Source organism: Pelophylax lessonae (genome assembly GCF_965119305.1).
Source record: "Pelophylax lessonae genome assembly, chromosome: 2".
NCBI lineage: Eukaryota > Metazoa > Chordata > Amphibia > Anura > Ranidae > Pelophylax > Pelophylax lessonae.
In genome coordinates, this window is record NC_138769.1 from 441,907,002 (window position 1) to 441,925,399 (window position 18,398).

At 39.8% G+C, this 18,398-nt stretch overlaps 2 protein-coding genes across 2 annotated transcripts in view; one reads left to right on the forward strand and one right to left on the reverse strand.

The window, feature by feature from the left end:
• The window catches only part of ST6GAL2 (ST6 beta-galactoside alpha-2,6-sialyltransferase 2), a 295,701-nt gene that overhangs the window by 261,224 nt on the left and 16,079 nt on the right, over positions 1 to 18,398 (forward strand). The window contains exon 5 of the mRNA XM_082246744.1: positions 735 to 909. Within this exon, the coding sequence (XP_082102870.1) occupies positions 735 to 909 (175 nt within the window). The remainder of the gene's footprint in view (positions 1 to 734; positions 910 to 18,398) is intronic.
• LOC309546977 (pinopsin-like) overlaps positions 17,163 to 18,398 on the reverse strand; it is a 265,613-nt gene continuing 264,377 nt past the window's right edge. Inside the window, exon 5 of the mRNA XM_082246745.1 lies at positions 17,163 to 17,706. Within this exon, the coding sequence (XP_082102871.1) occupies positions 17,464 to 17,706 (243 nt within the window). The 3' untranslated portion in view covers positions 17,163 to 17,463. The remainder of the gene's footprint in view (positions 17,707 to 18,398) is intronic.

The following is an 18,398-nucleotide window of genomic DNA, read 5'->3' on the forward strand; positions in this document are numbered from 1 at the left end:
GATTGGTGGAGTGCTGCAGAGATGGCTGTTCTTCTAGAAGGTTCTCCTCTCTCCATAGAGAAATGCTGGAGCTTTGCCAGAGTGACCATTGGGTTCTTGGTCACCTCCCTGACATGGACCCTTCTCCCACGATCGCTCGGCCAGGCGGCAGAGTCCTGGTGGTTCTAAACGTCTTCCATTCATGGATGATGAAGGCCACTGTGCTCATTGGGACCTTCAATGCTGCAGACATTTTTTGGTAATCTTTCTCAGATCTGTGGCTCCATACAATCCTGTCTCGGAGGTCTACAGACAATTCCTTGTACTTTAAGGCTCGGTTTGTGCTCTGACATGCACTGTTAACTGTGGGACCTTATATGGACAGGTGTGTGCCTTTCCAAATCATGTCTAATCAACTTAATTTATCACAGGTGCACTCCTATCAAGTTGTATAAACCTTTCTATTTTTAATAAATTTGCAAAGGTTTCAAACAAACTTCTTTCACATTGACATTCTGGGGTATTGTTTGTAGAATTTTGAGGAAAATAATGAATTTAATTCATTTTGGAAAAAGGATGTAACATAACAAAATATGGAAAAAGTGAAGCGTTGTGAATACTTTCCGAATGCACTATAGCTGCCACCTTTATGCACTATAGAAGGTAAAGTGTCTTTGGGTTTTTTACTGGAGCGCTGGTTTGACCAGCATCTGTGTTTTCAGCAACTTAGATATTTCTCTGCCTTTCTTTCATAGTGGTACCACAAACCAGACTACAATCTTTTCCCACCTTATGAGCAACATCGGAAAAAAAATCCTGACCAACCATTTTATATTCTTCACCCGAAATTCACATGGGAACTGTGGAAAATCATCCAAGAGAACAGTGAGGAAAAGATACAACCGAACCCTCCTTCATCTGGTTTCATTGGTAGGTGTGTTTGGCGTACCAATTAACCACTTACCGCAAACCTACGTACCTGTGCGTCAGCTTAAAGAAGTGGTTGCACCAGGATGATGTCTGCAGCTGCAGGCATCAACCCGATATCGTTTTTTTAGAGCCGGCGGTCGGATTTCAGGAGATAACAACCGATGTGGCTCAGCAGCCTCTCGGCCGTTATCCCAGCAATCGGAAAGATCCCATCGGGAGACCCGAACAACCAGCCGGCACGTCCGTAGTTTGTCACCATTCCACGAGTGTGCGAATTTTAAACCGTAACATGTTAGGTATCTATTTACTTTATTTAGTGTGACATCATCTTTCACAATATACAACAAAAATTGGGCTAACTTTACTGTTTAGTTTTTTTTTTTAAATTCAGTGAAATGTATTTTTTCCCAAAAAAATTGCGTTTGAAGGACCGCTGTGCAAATACATGGTGACAAAAAATATTGCAACGACCGCCATTTTATTCTTTGCTAAAAAAAAATACATAAAATGTTTGGGGGTTCTAAGTAATTTTCTAGCAAAAAATAATGATTTTAACTTGCAAACAACATGAGTCAGAAATGGGCTTGGTCCATAAGTGGTTAATTACATCTACTTCAGCCACAACACAGTGCAGCCTTTAACTTTATATCCTCAAGTAGAATGCTTAATGGCCACTATTGATTGGAAAATAATTATCCTACACAAAATTAAAGATTGCTACCGCAAGTGAGTGGTGGAATATTTTGTTAATGGGACAAGTCACATAAGTGTTGGTATCAATTAACATTCCACAAGGTTACAGTGCCCTAAGGTGTATTTGGAATGCAGGGAGTTCAACAGGACAAAGGAATATAGATTAGTGTTAACACGTTGGCCTAACTAGTCATGAATCATAATTACGGTATTAAAGCAGAGAATAGATGGTTCTCTATACTATTTCAGAAATCCTAATTCAATGAAATATACACAACATTGTTGCTTGCTTTTAAAGAGGTTATAATAGGGGTGGAGCTTAGCCACATTCAAGAATGGCCACCTGAGATCTCTCCCCTCCACTATGTAGAGGGACCACAGCACAAATTGCAGCAACACCGGCCGCTAATATCTCACCTCCACTGGAAGGCTCACAGGGGTCTTCAGCTTCACGCAGTCCCGGAACCTCCAAGATGGCGCCGACTCCTCAAAGAGAGTGGCGCCTGCGTCTGGCTATGCTTGGCGGGACAGCATGAACTGCTCTGCTCCTCAGAGTGCATCCCACAATGATAGGGGAAACAAGCTGCCTCCTCGCCAACCCATACAGCCCCAGTGAGAAAGAAATCCCTCACCTTTCAGGCTGTGGATGGTGATAATGATGATGGCAACCCACACACTCCACTGGCTGACCTCCCTGCTTCAGACAATGCAGTGCCAGAGCACACCCTGAATCAAATGCTGCTCTCCCTACAAAAAGGTCTGCAGAAAGATATCTACAATTCAATCTCCCAGCTCCAAACACAAATTGATGATCTAAGAGACCGCACTGACAAGGTAGAGCATCACCTCACTGACTTTACAGACGCTTACTATGAGCTTGTGGATGCTCATAAGGATCAGTCTGAAGACCTGCAATGGATTAAAGATAAACTCGCAGATCTGGAGGACCGGTCTCGTCGGAACAATCTTAAGATTAGAGGAATACCAGAATCAGTGCGACCTCCTGACCTGATCCAGTATCGACATTAATATTTTCAAGCATTGATTCGGTCACTGACACCACTTGATCTCACCATAGATCGCACGCACAGAATCTTTAGGCCACCGCATATCCCCGCAGAGAAGCCACAAGATGTATTAGCACTCCTGCACTTCTATCAAGCTAAAGAATGCATCCTGCTAGCTGCCAGAAACACACCATTCTTTCTGGAACCTTACTCATTCTTGGAGATTATGCAGATATCTCAGCCGCTACAGCATGGAAGAGAAAGGAATTTGGGCAGGTCACAAAAATCCTACAAGAGAAGAAAACTACATACAAATGGGGGTTCCCTACAAAGCTTCTCGTGACCTTCCAAGGGAAAACCACAATTTTTCTTCACTTGAAACACGCGATGAAGCAGCTACACAACTGGGGACTTGCATTGTCTCCAGATGCCGGATCGCCTTGTAGAGCACCTCCAGGCCGTGGCACCGACGACTGGCATGTAGTGAATAACAATTTATAGCTCTTTCAGGCCTCCTTCTGTTAGGTTTGTTTAAAACCTATTTTATAGCCATAATCCACTATTCACAGGGTCCCTCTATGTTTGGCTGAATTCCCTCTGATTAACTCTATACACTAGTTTTTGTTCTCTCCTCCCTCAAGAGAAAGTGTACCATACACACAGATACGGTTGTTCCCTTTCTTCCCTTCCTTCTACTTCTCCCTTTGGCTATGTCCTATTATCTACCTACTAGCTGGTGTAGTACCTGTTGTATCCTCTTTGTCCATGGCAGTGTAATAAGCTTTAATGGAATTACAATGTGGCTCCTATCTACAGAAGGTTTAGTCTCTTTCATAGACCATGTCATACAAGCATACTTTCAAACATTGATCCCACCACTCCATGGCTCTTAAAATCCTATCTCTCAACACAAAAGGGCTTAATAGTCCTTCTAAATGATCCCTCATCTGGAAAGAGGCTCTAGCCTCTAAATGTGAGGTTATATGTGTCCAGGAGACTCCAAACCACCCACCTGCACCAACCCAAAATTCCCCCACTTTTATTTGGCTAATGCAGATACCAAGCGCAAAGGGGTCATGATAGCTATTAGAGACACTGTTCCCTTCCAACTACATACCTTAGAAGTGGAACCCAATGGTCGATAGCTAATCCTCTCTGTGTCCTTTCACAAAACAAGTTATCACACTAGTCAATATCTACGCCCAAAACACTCACCAAAAAACTTTTTCAAATCTCTGACACATAAACTACAACCCTACAAAGCCGGATCCATCATTATCTGTGGAGAATATTATGATATTATAGATCCTTACATTGACTCTACCATATCTACCCGTAGATCATCCTCCTCTCTATCCACTTTACTATCAAATGAAGAACTATTCAACGCATTGTGTTGTATCCATGGTAATGAAAGAGACAACACGTTCTATTCTAACATGCATAAAGTATACTCTAGTGCAGGCATGTCCAACCTGCGGCCCACGGGCCGTATGCGACCCGGAACCGCAGGCAATGCGGCCCACTGCCCCCTGACAATTTTTAAATTTTTTTTGCTGGGGAGAAGGGAAGTGGAGTCGGGGGCACGGCCACAGCAGCTTCTAACTAACTGTAAGCAGAGGCTGCCTTGGAGGAGAGGGGAGGGGAGAAGAGGGGAGGGGAGGAGAGGAGGGGGGCAAGCGCCGCCAGATTACAAACAGAGCAGGGATTTCCTTATTACCCGGCGGCCGCTGTCATACTAAGCCCCACCTCCTGGACTGGCTCCTATGATAGACAGCACATCGGTGACATGATATGAAATGCACCCCACCTCTGCCTGTGGAAGGAGCCATACAGGAAGCAGCAGGTCTGCTCTCTACTGCAGCCGCTACTTCCTCTAGCAGTACCCGCATGACCAGCAGTACCCGTCAGCAGTAACCACACCAGAAGTACCCGCCAGCAGTCTGCAAAATAAGTAGAAAAGGTATGTGCATTAGCGTTTGTAAATTGTTGCAATATGTTTTTTAACCACTTTACCACTAGAGCATTTTGCTGCCTTACGTCTGGGCCACTTTTTGCGATTCGGCGCTGTGCGACTTTAACTGACAATTGCGCGGTCATGCGACGTCGTACCCAAACGAAATTTACGTCCTTTCTTTCCCACAAATAGAGCTTTCTTTTGGTGGTATTTGATCACCAGTGCGATTTTTACTTTTTGCGCTATAAACAAAAAAAGAGCGTTTATTTTGAAAAAATAACAATATTTTTCACATTTTTTTATATGAAATTCCCCCCAAAAAAGATGTAAAAACCAATTATTTTTTAAATTTTTGGCCAATTTGTTTTCTGCTACCCATGTTTGGTAAAAAAATTCGCAATAAGCGTATTTTGATTGGTTTGCGCAAAAGTTATCGCGTTTACTAACAAAGGGAAAGATTTATTTCATTTTTGGTGGTTTTTTTTAACGAGTAATGGCGGCGATCTGCGATTTTTTTTGCGGGACTGCGACATTGCGGCGGACAGATCGGACCCTTGACTGACATTTTTTACACTTTTGGGGGTACCAGTGACATTACTGCAGTAATCAGTGCTATAAATATGCACTGTTACTGTAAAAATGACACTGGGAGGGAAGGGGTTCATTTTATTGGAGAGAGAGGGGTTAATGTATGCCTGGTGCTTACTGACGTGTGGGGGGGGAGGTGACTGTGTGAGCCAGGGACAGATCGGATGTCCAGCTATGCTGAACACTCCGATCTGTCACTCCCTGTCACTGAGGAGATCCGCCCGCTCTGTTTACACAGGCGGGCGGATCTCCAAACTGGATTCCCCGATGATCGGGGCAGAGCAGCGGCGGAATAGCAAAGCAACCTAAAATGCGATCTGCCTCCTCTAGGATTCTATTCTTACTAGACCACACTGTACGCCAAGTCCATAACCCCTCAGATATTGCAGAACAATTCTGTCAATACTATGCAGGCCTATATAATCTGAAAACTCCCCCTCTCCTTCCCCTAAAGCCATTCAACAATTTCTAGGCTCCATTCATCTCCCCACCTTATCTTCTGAGCAACTGTCCTCCATTTCTGCTCCTTTCTCTGAAGCAGAAGTCGCTAAGGTCATTAAATCCCTGCCCCTACATAAATCCCCAGGCCCAGACGGCTAATCTACAATGATTACTAAAAAATGTACATGACCAAACTGACACCCCATCTTACCACCTCTTTTAATAATATTGTAACTTGCAGCTCCTGCCCCCGAGAGTTTTTAGAATCTTTTTTTGTCACCATCCCTAAACCTGGAAAACCCACCGACAACCTTGTCAATTTTTTTCATATCTCTCTGTTAAATACAGACACAAAATTATATGCCAAGCTGTTAACCAATTGTCTTGCTCTTATTGCCCCAATGTTGATCCACCTAGACCAGGTGGGATTTGTTTCAAGACCCCAAACGTCCGATGGCACCAGATGCTTTTTTGACTTGATTCAATGGGCAGAACATCATCACCTTCCCTCCTTGTTGATAACCCTTGATGCAGAAAAAGAATTCAATAGGGTCCACTGGCTCTATATGAAAGCTGTCCTCTCAAAATTTTGATTCTCAGGATGGATCCTCTCCGCCATTCAAAATCTTTACACTAACCCTAGTGCCCAAGTTTGGACCTCAGGGCTTCTATCTTCCCCCTTTCACATTACCAACAGGGCTGTCCATTCTCACCAATTATTTTCTCACTGATTATGGAACCCCTTGCAGAACATATTGGCTCTCACCCCCTGATTTCCATCATTACGGTAGGATCAACCCATCATACAATAGGCCTCTATGCTAATGATGTCCTCTTATCACTAACCAATCCAGTCCAATCTCTTCCTCATTTATGTAACCTATTAGAACATTTCAGCACAATCTCTTTATACAAACTTAATCATTGTAAATCCCAAATGCTCCCCATTGGCTTAAATGCGTCCCTTAAAAACCAAGCCTTACACGTTGCTCCTTTTTCATGGGCTCCCTTTGCATCTATTCAATAGCTAGGTGTACAGCTAACCTCTTCCAGCTCTAGGATCCTATTTCTCAACCACTCAACACTTTTTACGAAGCTCGCCCAAACCTGTACAAAACTTCGCCCCATAACTACTTCCTGGGCATAAAGAATCTCCCAATCTAAAATGTTCCTACTTCCACATATTCTCTATATGTTTTGAATGTTACCTCTTCCATTTCTCCCAGCACACCTAAGGAAAATTCAATCCATTCTACACGCCTTCATATGGCAAGCTAAGAAACCACGCATCAAAACGTCTATACTCCATCAACCTACATCGGCTGGATTCAGCGCTCCTAACATCAAACAGTACTGCAAATCTACTATCCTGACACAACTCAGAACCTGGTAGAATCCAGCTTAACATTTGCCCTGGTTACAAATCAAAAGCACAGCTTCCATGGAAGACCTAAAACTCAGCCTTAGAAGTGTTTACCTTTGGGGAGTATCTCCACAAAACTGAAAGTCCTATTGCAGTGGATGCCTAAAATGTTACTTGTATCTTAGTGCAGACTTCTCGGAAAATCCCTGAGCCAATCATGTAACCGGGAAATGACATTTCTAGGGGCATTTTGCACACCAATATTGTCCAGAATGCCTTCAGGTGGCAATATTGCATTGGTTATTGCAGAAAATAATAGCCGCTTCAGATTGAAAATGAAATATAACTTTAAATAACATTAAATTACAACAGGACTTGTGTAGCAATTGAATATTCTATATATATATTTTTTTTTTTTTTTGCGCAAAACTAGAATTTGCTTTTAACTCTTGCAGAAAACCCTATATTTTTAAAGAGCGTTTTGAATTCTTAGCTATGTCCTTTTTCAAACATTCTGTAGCCTTGTTCTGTTAAAAACGATATAATTTATATAAAGGAACTTAATTTTACGTGAAAGGTGAACCTGACTTCTGGCTAGGAATGAGCAGCCGATTTTGCCAAACTTAGGAAATGACAGATTTTTTTCACTATGCGGCACCTCTAGTTCCTTCGTGTGGCACTGCTAGATGAAATTGGCTAAAAATGTTCCCCTTTCAAGCTAGAAGCGTCCAGTGTTCCTAGTTGTTATACCCAGTCTCATTGTGGCTTTGTTGACTTGCACTGGTAATGAATGGATGATGTGAGTCTGTAAAAAATCTGCGCTATGGTATATGTAACAGGCTGCAGCCTACCTCATATATTATCCCAATAATGGGATATATAATCATGAATAGGAAAGGGAGGAATAAGAGGCACTGCTTAATAACAGGAGAAGTGTGAGCCACTAAGAAAAAAATGAGTCAGTCTGAAAAAATATCAATCATCCAAAAAAAATGTATATAAATATAAAGTTCTAAAGTGCATGCAGCAAAAGGTGTGTATAAATATAAATATATATATATATATATATATATACAGAAAAAACAATACCAATGACGTTGCTACTGCTAAAAGGGGTAAATTAAACTAAGTACCCAAAAAAAGAAAAAAAAACATCAAGAAAGTGACAAAGTGCAAAAAATTGACATCTGTGCAATAAATATGTAAAAATTCAAAAAGGTAAGTCCATAAAGAAATTAGTAATGCGTAATCAAATGCCAAATGGTTAATCAATCTTCAATGGTGGACTCAACTTCACAGTCACCAATCACCATTGAAGATTGAATCACCATTGAAGATTGATTAACCTGTCAGACTCACTCATTTTTTTTTACTGGCTCACACTTCTCCTGTTATTAGGCAGCGCCACTTAACCCTCCCTTTCCTAATTCTGGTTGAGAAACAAAGCTGTTCATCACCAGCTACGCTGTTATGGTGATCATACTTTTTTTTATAAACCAAGCCATGTAATTCCAATGATAGTATTAACATTATGGCTAGGATTACTATTAGCAAGTCCACAAGGATTGGTACAGGATAGTTGAAATTAGTTTCCTGATCCCTGTAAATACATTTAAATCCCATTGTCCATTTAAAAAACTACCTTAAAGTGGTTGTAAACCTCAGACATGAAATATGAAAAAGTGTCATTTCCCCCTGCTGCCTGGTTCCTCTGTTATCAGCATGAGTCACTTCTGAAAGCTTTTCCTGACACCAAGAGTTAAAATGGTGATAAGGGAGGGAGCTGCAGCACTCAGCCTGTGGCTTTTATCTACAGCTGTGCTTGTTCTCCTACTGTGTGAAGAGGGGTGTTTCCTTCCCTCCGATCAGGGCTCAGAGCTGTCTGCTGTGTGAAGACTTTAGATACTAGCTCCCTGCACCTAGAACTAAAAAGAACTCCTTTGTGTGTGTGTGTGCGTGTTTTCAGAACAGTCTACAGAAGAAATGGCTGCAGATACAAAACTTTAACTTATGCAGGAGGATTTGTTTCATCTCTGTGTATCACCTAATGCTAGTCACTTCATTGGGTACATATGAGGGTTTACAACCACTTTACTTTTGCCTTGCTTATTGACTTTCAAAATATTTTGGTGGCATGCCACAGTTCTAGTCCAAATTTCAGCAAAGTGAAAGTTCAAGAATTTACTCATCCCTGTTTCTAGCACTCAGGTAATGAATGTAGTTGAGAACATCCTACTTGCTGAGCTTTGCAGAAGAAATCGGTCAGCTAATGTATGACACCACTCATTGTACATTTTATATATAGATATTGTATATGAATTTGGATCTTTCTCATGTGGTGTTTCAACATAGTGGTGTCCAGTCAATATCACCATTTAATCAAAGTGAAAAATACTTTTTTTTTTTACCATTTTCAAGTTTGTTAATGTCAACATGACAGCATGTTGCGGGATCTAATAGACAAAATTTGAGCTCCGCTCTCAGGCTGATTGCATGTGTTTGTAACTGGACCAAGCACAGGTGCCCATGGCCCAGCATCACGTCTCCTTCCCAAACTGAATTCACCCAGCAAAGGAATGGATCTTACTACTGCTGCCTAATTTTTCAGTAACCTTCTTATGGTCCACTGAGCAAGGACATGCCAACAGACACAGGCCTGCCCTGACATGTCTTGATTCAGGGCTTCATTGTAATGGGCCGATTAATAATTCTAATGTCACTTAACACACTTCATCTAACATTCGCATGAGGCATGTGGAATAAAATGTAAAATGTGTCAACAAGTAAAAAAGCAGTACTAAAACACTTGTCTAAAACAAATTTTATTGTATATTGTCAATCCCATTAGTTAAATTGTTGTATAGTCAATTGCATTGCAAGTGAGGATGTAATCCGCTATTTTTCACTATACTGTGCCTAGGTTTGGGGTACTGTTTAGTACCATATGTGCTACAGTGAGATCTGTGAAGAACTTACAGACACTTCAGATGCTCAGAGATTTTTGTAAAATTTTATTTTGACAAGGAAAAGTTACATTATACTATTTGGTGACACATTCTGGTAAACCTCGGGAGGGGAGTCATGGAAATAGTCTTAGGTCCCTTTCACATGGGCGCTCCGTATGTCCGTATATCACCCCATCCGTTTGCGGGTGATATACGGACATAATGCATGTCAATGGGATTGCGGATGTCAGTGGATGACCATCCGCTGACATCCGATTTGCATCCTTTCAGCTCTGTTCAGTTTTTTGGAATGGAACAGAACCTTATTTTTCTTCCGTTTAAAAAATGGAAAGGAAGCAAAATCGGATGACAGCGGTGTCATCCACTGACATCCGCATTCCCCATAGACATACATTATGTCCGTATATCATCCGCAAACGGATGGGATGATATGCGGACATACGGACCGGATGACACAAGTGTCATCTGTGTCTGTGAAAAAAAAAAGTGCCGCAGCGGAGGAAAAAAACTGAGCGACCGTGTGAAAGAGGCCTTAAGCTATGTGTTAATGTTTGATTTTTTTAAACAGGATGTGGCTACAGCCAATACAGATTGCTCTTTTTGAGACTTGATTAATCCATATTATTAGACTGATGCAATAATATATGAGTGTTTTTTTCCGCCAAGGGAACTGGCGTTTTTTTTTTTAAGCCCAGTGTGAAAGGACCTTTAAAAATAAGTCAGCGCTGGCAGCTCTCATTTTTCTGTCCTGACAGGTTCCCTTTTATGCATGAAGTACATGTGTACACATTTTGTTAAGGCCAGCACAAAATGCACTTTACATGAGGAACATATCAAATTCAACTAATATATTTTTTCCCAGTACTGCTCTCTTCACGATTTTGTAGGGAAAGGTTAGACCCTATGTCAGTTTTTTTATTGCCATCTTTTTCCTCACTTGGTGGATTCACTACTCTATTTGTAATAGTATCCACTCTTGCCTAGACAGAAAGTGAGGAGAAATCCTAAATGCTTTGAGCTGTCATAAGAACATAAGGTCCGGGAAATTCTCCAATAGGCACACTTGTTCTTGTGACAGGTCTCTAAGATGAGAATTCCATTCACTTGGGAGAGATTTCTTCTGATTTCCTATTATGCCTTCAACATAGAAAATTAAGGTAAATCTCCCCAATGGGGCACAAGCAAAAAATAAATTGACAGAGCTTTTAAAATGACCCCACCCTATCCACAACTGGGGAAAAAAAACAATTTTGGGCTATACATACATTTTTAAGTTTTTATGTCAAATCTGCCTTATTACCTTGGTATGTTAGTATAAACAGTTGGTATACAGAAATATGATCTTTAATAACTAGACTAAAAAGGTAGTGCTGTGCAATAACCTAAACAGATTTTTCCCAAACCTGCAAGTCCCACCAACAGTTCATGTGAATATCTACACAGGTAGGTACATTGCATTGTAAAGACCCTGGGTACTTCACCTGTGTATATATGCAATGGCCTGCAAAACATACACTGTGTGCCATTTCTGATTTCTTGATAGATCACAAGGCTGTCCTAAAAGATAGTTGACTCTTTGAGTGACAGCACTCCTAGCTACAGGCAGTTTGCTGTGATACTTGCACCCATTGTCATTAGCAGGTTTCACTTTGCTGTAGTGCAGGGGTCTCCAAACTATGGCCCTCCGGTTGCTCAGGAATTACAATTCCCATCATGCCTAGTCATGTCTGTAAATGTCAGAGGTTACAATGCCTCATTGGACGTGTAGTTCTGCAACAACTGGAGAGCCATAGTTTGAGGATCCCTGCTACAGTGGGACCCGTGAGCCTTAAATAGAACCTGCAGTCAGGCTATGGACATTCAAGTATTTACATACTCTTATGAAGCAGGAAATGGGCTTTAAAATGCACACTGGATTCTTCCACATTATTTTTTTAGCAGCTTCCTTACCCCTTCTTCAGCAGACTTCGAGCCTTCCAATATGTAATATAAACACAAAGTAGGAGCTCTGAAAGGGTAGAGCTGAGCTGCTGACTAGCTTGGACAATTTCAGTGCTTGGAGAAGATGAAATACTCCACAGTGCTACACTGGTAATTGAGTGATTGTTTTAAACCGATTTACTACTTGTTATGCCTATGTAAATATTTGAATGTCCATAGCCTGGTCACAACTGAATTTTAGCACTGTATTCAAAAACAATAAGTGAGTTAGCCCTTACAAAAAAAAAATTAACATTATAGTTATTTTGGTTTAAAGGATCGCCCGTCAATGTCCCTAACAAACTCCATCACTTAAGTTTTCAGTTCCAAGTTTGAAAGTTTTTATTAAATCTATAAGCAAGTGTCTGTGTACCAATATTTCTCTTCTGAAGTTTTACAGTAAAATGCACAAGACCAATTACCTTTGCATTAAAACAGCTTGTTATAGAGAACGTTTGCATGAAAATCATATCTCAAGTTTGTTCTGGGAGTTAAGTTAGCCTGTGTAAATAAGTAAAGGGTTAGGTTATACTTAAAGCGGAGTTCCGGCCACAAAATCGACATAATTTATTTTGTGGCCATCCGCTTGCTTTTCCTCACCTGAAAAGGAAATGGATAGTTACGATTTTTTTTTTAACTTACCTTGTTATTGTAGAAAAATATACTCACCTTTCTTCTACTTCCTCCCTCGGCGGCCGCGGCCCGCGCCATCACTTCCAGTTTGCAATGATTCCTGGGAGCTGAACGTCATCGCTCCCAGGAATCAATGCGACGGCACCGGCCCCGCTCGTCACTTTCCGGTGCGACGCCGCATTCCCTGCTAAACAGCTTCTGGGCATGCCCAGAAGCTGTGGAGGAATGCGGCGCCACACCGGAAGTGACGAGAGGGGCCGGTGCAGGCGCATTCTGGGAGAAGAGGACGCAGAAGAGGATCGCGCTGGCTTCAGCTGCCCACATCAGAGATGGCAACGCTGGAGAAGAAATTTTAAAAGTGAGTATTTCTTCTGGCAGGTAAGTGCGAACCGGGACAGATCAGAGGCTAGCCATTGTGGAATGTACTAGCTCTGACTGTCCCGGGGGTATTTTCATTGAAAATATTTTTTCGTGGCCAGAACTCCACTTTAAGATCAGGGTTTAGGGTTGGATTATTGTTTGACAGAGGATAGGGTTAAGTGCTAGGATTAGCTTAACTGTTAAGGTACGTTTTCAGTGCTAGACTAGCGGTCATTTTTAGGTGTCAAGTGTTAAGGTAGGTTTGTGTTTTTGGTTTACTTTAGGGAATAAGTTTAAGCGCTAGGGGTGGGTTGAGTGGGAAATGGGAAAGTTAATTTTAATAGTTAATTTTAGGGGAAGGCTAGGTGTTAAAGTTAGAGAGGGGATAGTTTTAGGGTAAGGGTTACTGTTAGCAATAGATGACACATAAGAATCATGGGTGTTTATTCTTAAATCCATTTATTCATTAGCAATGAAAGCCTCAGCCAAAATGTTCAGCTCTGGTTTGCCCAAGAAAGGGTTATAAGAAAGTAGACAATTTCTAAAAATAAGAGACATTGTTTGGGTGATAAAATGAACATTTCAGAATATAAAAGCAACGTGTTTTCTGTAATTGCAGCTGTTTCAATCCATTTGCTACAAGAAAGACAGAGAGAGGAAATAACTGGTTATATTGATTTGGCCCACATGCACACATGCTATAATAGTAGTGGGCTTATTTAATGGGGTAAAGCAAAGTGTGTTAAAAGGTAACTATTTTTGAAAGAGTTGGTGCCTCAGGTTTTTATTAATGTCTGTATCCCAGTTGGAGAGATTTCCTTTGCCTTCATGTCCTGGGGACAGGTGGTTATTGGTTTAAGGAACTGAGGGAAATTCGAACCAAAGAAAGAATAGATAGCATTGAAAACACTTAGGGGTCTGATTATAAAGGTTTTCACACATTTTTCCAATTTAATCCAGACAGAAAAATGACTGATTCCTGGGTAAAAGCTGTGTAAAAACATAAAAGACCCCTTAGAGTAGTTTGGGAAAGCTTAGAACACCTGTAAGGTTTTTATTCCTGACTATATTAACATTGGAAGATTTGTTTTTTGCTTCCTGTCCTGATAACAGTTGGTCACTGGGAAAGGAAGTAGGGAAAAATGTCCCCATGGGAACATGTTTTAAACCTTTCCCACTCTGTCAAAAATTTACCCTACCTTCCTTTCCACTTAAAAAAAGTCTATACCAGTTACCATCAATCTCCTTAATTTCTTTCCCATTTTCAACACCCACACATTTTGTACTAAATATGTTATGTATTGTATATGAAAAAATACACATATCATATCATAGCCTGTGAATATTGTCATTCTATATCTTCCACAATATTGTTTGCCATGCATGACACTGGGCAATTAATAGTGTGGTTTGTGTATAGGCTTCTCAAACTTTGGTCCCTGTACCCCAAATGGTATTTGACAGTTTCAGGAGTATTTTTATCTTTTAAATTACATTAACAATAATAGAGTGGAATTGCAGCAAAATCCTATGTAGAACTGATTTTGAAATTGTGTTTTTTTTATACACATGACATTGGTTGGAAAACACATACACAACCAGCCAATAAATGTATACATCTATGGGTACTTAAGAAGACTCACAGTGGGTATTTATGGAAAATATTGGCATTAATAAATGGGTTGATATATTTGAGAAACACTTTTAAAAGCTATCACTACAAGACATCAATAACAACACATATACTAAAATTAAACACTAGCAGACTTAACTATAGATCTCATCTCAAATATGTTGCCATGCAACTCTGCAGAGAGGGGTTACTTTTGCTGAAATTACTTGTGATTTATGTTTTGTTACTGGTTTATATGTAAGGAATAAATAGTAGAGTTCACTATGGAAGGGACAATTTACTTTTTCTTTACTGAAATCTCACTTACCACATACAAATAATCAATGGCTTAATTAGGTACAGGGCTATTACATGTCTTGGTTTTAGGTGGGGGATAATGTTCAAACTAGAGGGACAGTTTACAGTCATATAAACAAAAATTGTCTCTGATTGACCATGAATCCTCTGTAATTACCAACTAGTTCTATTTACCTTTTCAGTGTTTCAAGTCTGGATTTGTTTCACTGCTCACATATTTGGCACTGACCAATCAACACTAGCAATCACTAGAGAAGTGAACAGGTACAGCTTTATTCAGTAGAGGAAGGTACAGGAGTTATGTACTGTATTTACTTTTGCTTGTTGCATTGATCAAATGGAATCAAAAAGGTTTATATATTTTTATAGATAAACGTGAAATATGTGAACCACCACAGCTTTGTGAGAACAGTTTTTCCAGTATACCATTTTTTTTTACTTCATACTTATTAAGGATGTTCTCTTTGCATTTAATACTGTAGAACATTCTGTGCTTCTGTCAACAGAATGTTGACAAAAAAAAAAGAGCTGACAACAAACAAAATACCAATGCTCTCGAGGTGGTTTATCATGTAATTAATATTCTAAAACTAGCTGACCTGTAATTGAATTAGAAGGAGTACCTACAAATAAGTACATTCAAGTTGATACTTCACAAACATTATAATTTCACAGCAAGCACATCACATCAAAATTGTTTTTAAGTAAACTCAACAAAAGTAACTCCTCCAAATATGAACTAATGGCAGTGCCTCTTTAAAGTGATGTGACATCAAATGTCCTGAAGCTTCATATATTTTCAGTGTTCAAAATTTTCAATATATGCTTAAAGTATAACTAAAGGCAATACTTTTTTTGAGTTTTGGATAGAGGGGAGGTGTATTAGAATACCTGTCAGTTTTTACTGCTGTCTGAGCCTCCTTTAGGGAGATTCACCTTCTCTATTTGTCCAGTTTACCATTATCATTGAAAGTAAAAAATACCAAAATGTGGGTTGTCCCCACAAAATTAAAAGATGCAAAATCTTCCAGTGGGGACGCTAGTTCTAGAAGAAATTCCCTTAATTTGCACGAATTTCCTCTCACTTTTTGTTTGGCTATGGGACAAGAAGTGAAGGTAAATCTCTCCAATGGGACAAATATAGCAAAAATAAACCTTACTGGGTTTATAACCCTCCCTTTCTCTATACAAAATGAAAATACATGTTTTGCCTTTAGTTCTACTTTTAAGTTTACAATGCTGTACGCATTTTTCTGCTGTCACCTTTTATAGAAAAGTATTATAATACAACTAAAACACACATATACATATTAAATAAAGAGTGTAAGGAGCACAGTACAGAAACTCACAGCAATCCGTCAGTATTCCCTTAACCTCCCTGACGGTCTGATTATGTCAGTTTTTTGAATGTTAAAGCGGTACATTGTTTTATATGGAATCTGTTGTTTTATATTGTAGGCCTGTAATTCTTAGGAAAAAAACAGTAAAAGTGAATAAAAGATATTATTAAATTAATAAATTATTTATAAAAAAAATTAATAAAAATATTGATAAAAAAAAATAACTGTGAAAGTGCCGGCAGGACACTGGACAAAGCACTAGGGACAAAACTGAGGTGAAATGGTTAAAAAAAAGTAATGTAATCCTAACAGATTACAATGCATTTTGTCATGTTTTTTATTTTTTTTTTTAAATTTCCTGTCTGGTTCCGCCCCCCTGCGACACGGCGCTTGCAGGGAAGGGAACCTGGAAGACGGATGCCGGCATCGGCCAGAGGACACAGCGGGAGGACATCGGGGGATCGTAGGGACAAGGTTAGTATCACTACAGGGTAATCCTGAGTGTGGCTCAGGGGTTACCGCTCTTGGTATTGAAAATTAACCCCAAGCCACACTCGGGATTACCGCCAGGGAGGTTAACTAAAATCATATCAGAATGGATTTTACTTGGCTACTATGGATACTGTACTTTGTGCTTAGATCTTTGCTCCTTGCAATACTTCAATAATCTCAGTAGAGAAAGTAAGATAGTGACTGTAGTGTAACACCATCATGGTACCTTTATACTCTAAGTCACATTTACAACACAAAATATGGCTACCAATGCAAATGTCTTTTCTCTGTCCAAAACACATATTATATGCATAGCAACAACAAACCTTGCAGGGGCTTCATTGAAGCTGCTGTTACACCTTGATTTTTTTAAGAAACGTGGCTTGCTTCAGAAAGAGAGTTGGCTCAAAGAAAAGGAAAAGCTTATCAGCTCATCTTTTAGAGAAATCTGGTATTGCATTCCCCCTGCCGAAATAACAAACCTGTTTTATAACCTGGTATTAAACAGACTTTACTGTTGCTGACATGTTTTTTTCTTCCGTAGGGGGGTAGCATAGACATCAAAATGAGCTTGTTTGTGTATAGCCCCTTTATTGGGGAATTGGAAAGACTTCATAAGGTCTGGTTCTGTCGATAGACTGACATGCAATCATACCGTGATATCAACTTTTTGAAGTTTTTGAAAACAGTTTGTGCTCATAAAGCATATGTCAATGACCCATATGTGTATCATTTAGTTGTACAGCATCAATACATACAGCTTTAATTTCTTTGGTTAAGTAAAAGGAAAAAAAATGTTGGCAGTCAAAAAACAGAATTTTCTTTTGAGATTTGTGGCAATGGGTCAGATATGCTCTCTTTGTCCTTACTTAGTAGACATGGAACCTTCTCTGCATTGCCTGGTATCTGAGTATGTTTTGTTTCAAACACAGTGCTGTTTAGTCTTTGGTTTATCTGAATTACTGTTAGATTTGATTGGCACATAGACTTCCCGTCAATAGGAGAAGAAGGATGGCAGTTGAAAAGCAAAAGAAAACATTTGTAGAACTGCAAAAGAAAGAAAGAAAACATTATGTTGAAATACAAATGTGATTTGGCTGAATTAATAAACATATATACAGTATTGTCAAGTTGAAGTAAAAAAATAAATACATAATCTGCAATTTCCATCTTTGTAAAAATGCTATATTAGCTATCATGCTGTCCCTTTTATACCCTTTGAGCTGGTACAGTCATGCAGCAAGTAAAATCAGAACCCCTGATGTGTTTAGATCTCTATATAATTTTATATTGATTGCATTCAGGTCATATAAGGTACAATATATATACACTTGCCGACCAAGCCATTTCTGGTATTTTTTGTTTACAAGCTCACACGGTATTTTTTTTGCTAGTAATTTATTTAGAACCCCCAAACATTGTATTTTTTGCAGAGACCCTAGAGAATAAAATGGCTATTGTTGCAATATTCTTTGTCACACAGCTTGTGGGCAGCGTTTTTTCAAATGCAATTTTTTTTTTTTAAACAAATACACTTTAATCTCTTCGCGACTGCGCTATAGCCAAATAATGGCTACAGCGCGGCTGAACTTTTCTGAGAGGCCGACATGTGACATCCTCCTGTGCTAGCGCAATCTGCTCACCCCCTTGCGGAGTGCATCGGCAGCGATCTGTTATTGCCGCATCCTTCGGACACAGCAGTCACAGACCTGGGTAAAGAGCCAATCCCGATGGCTCTT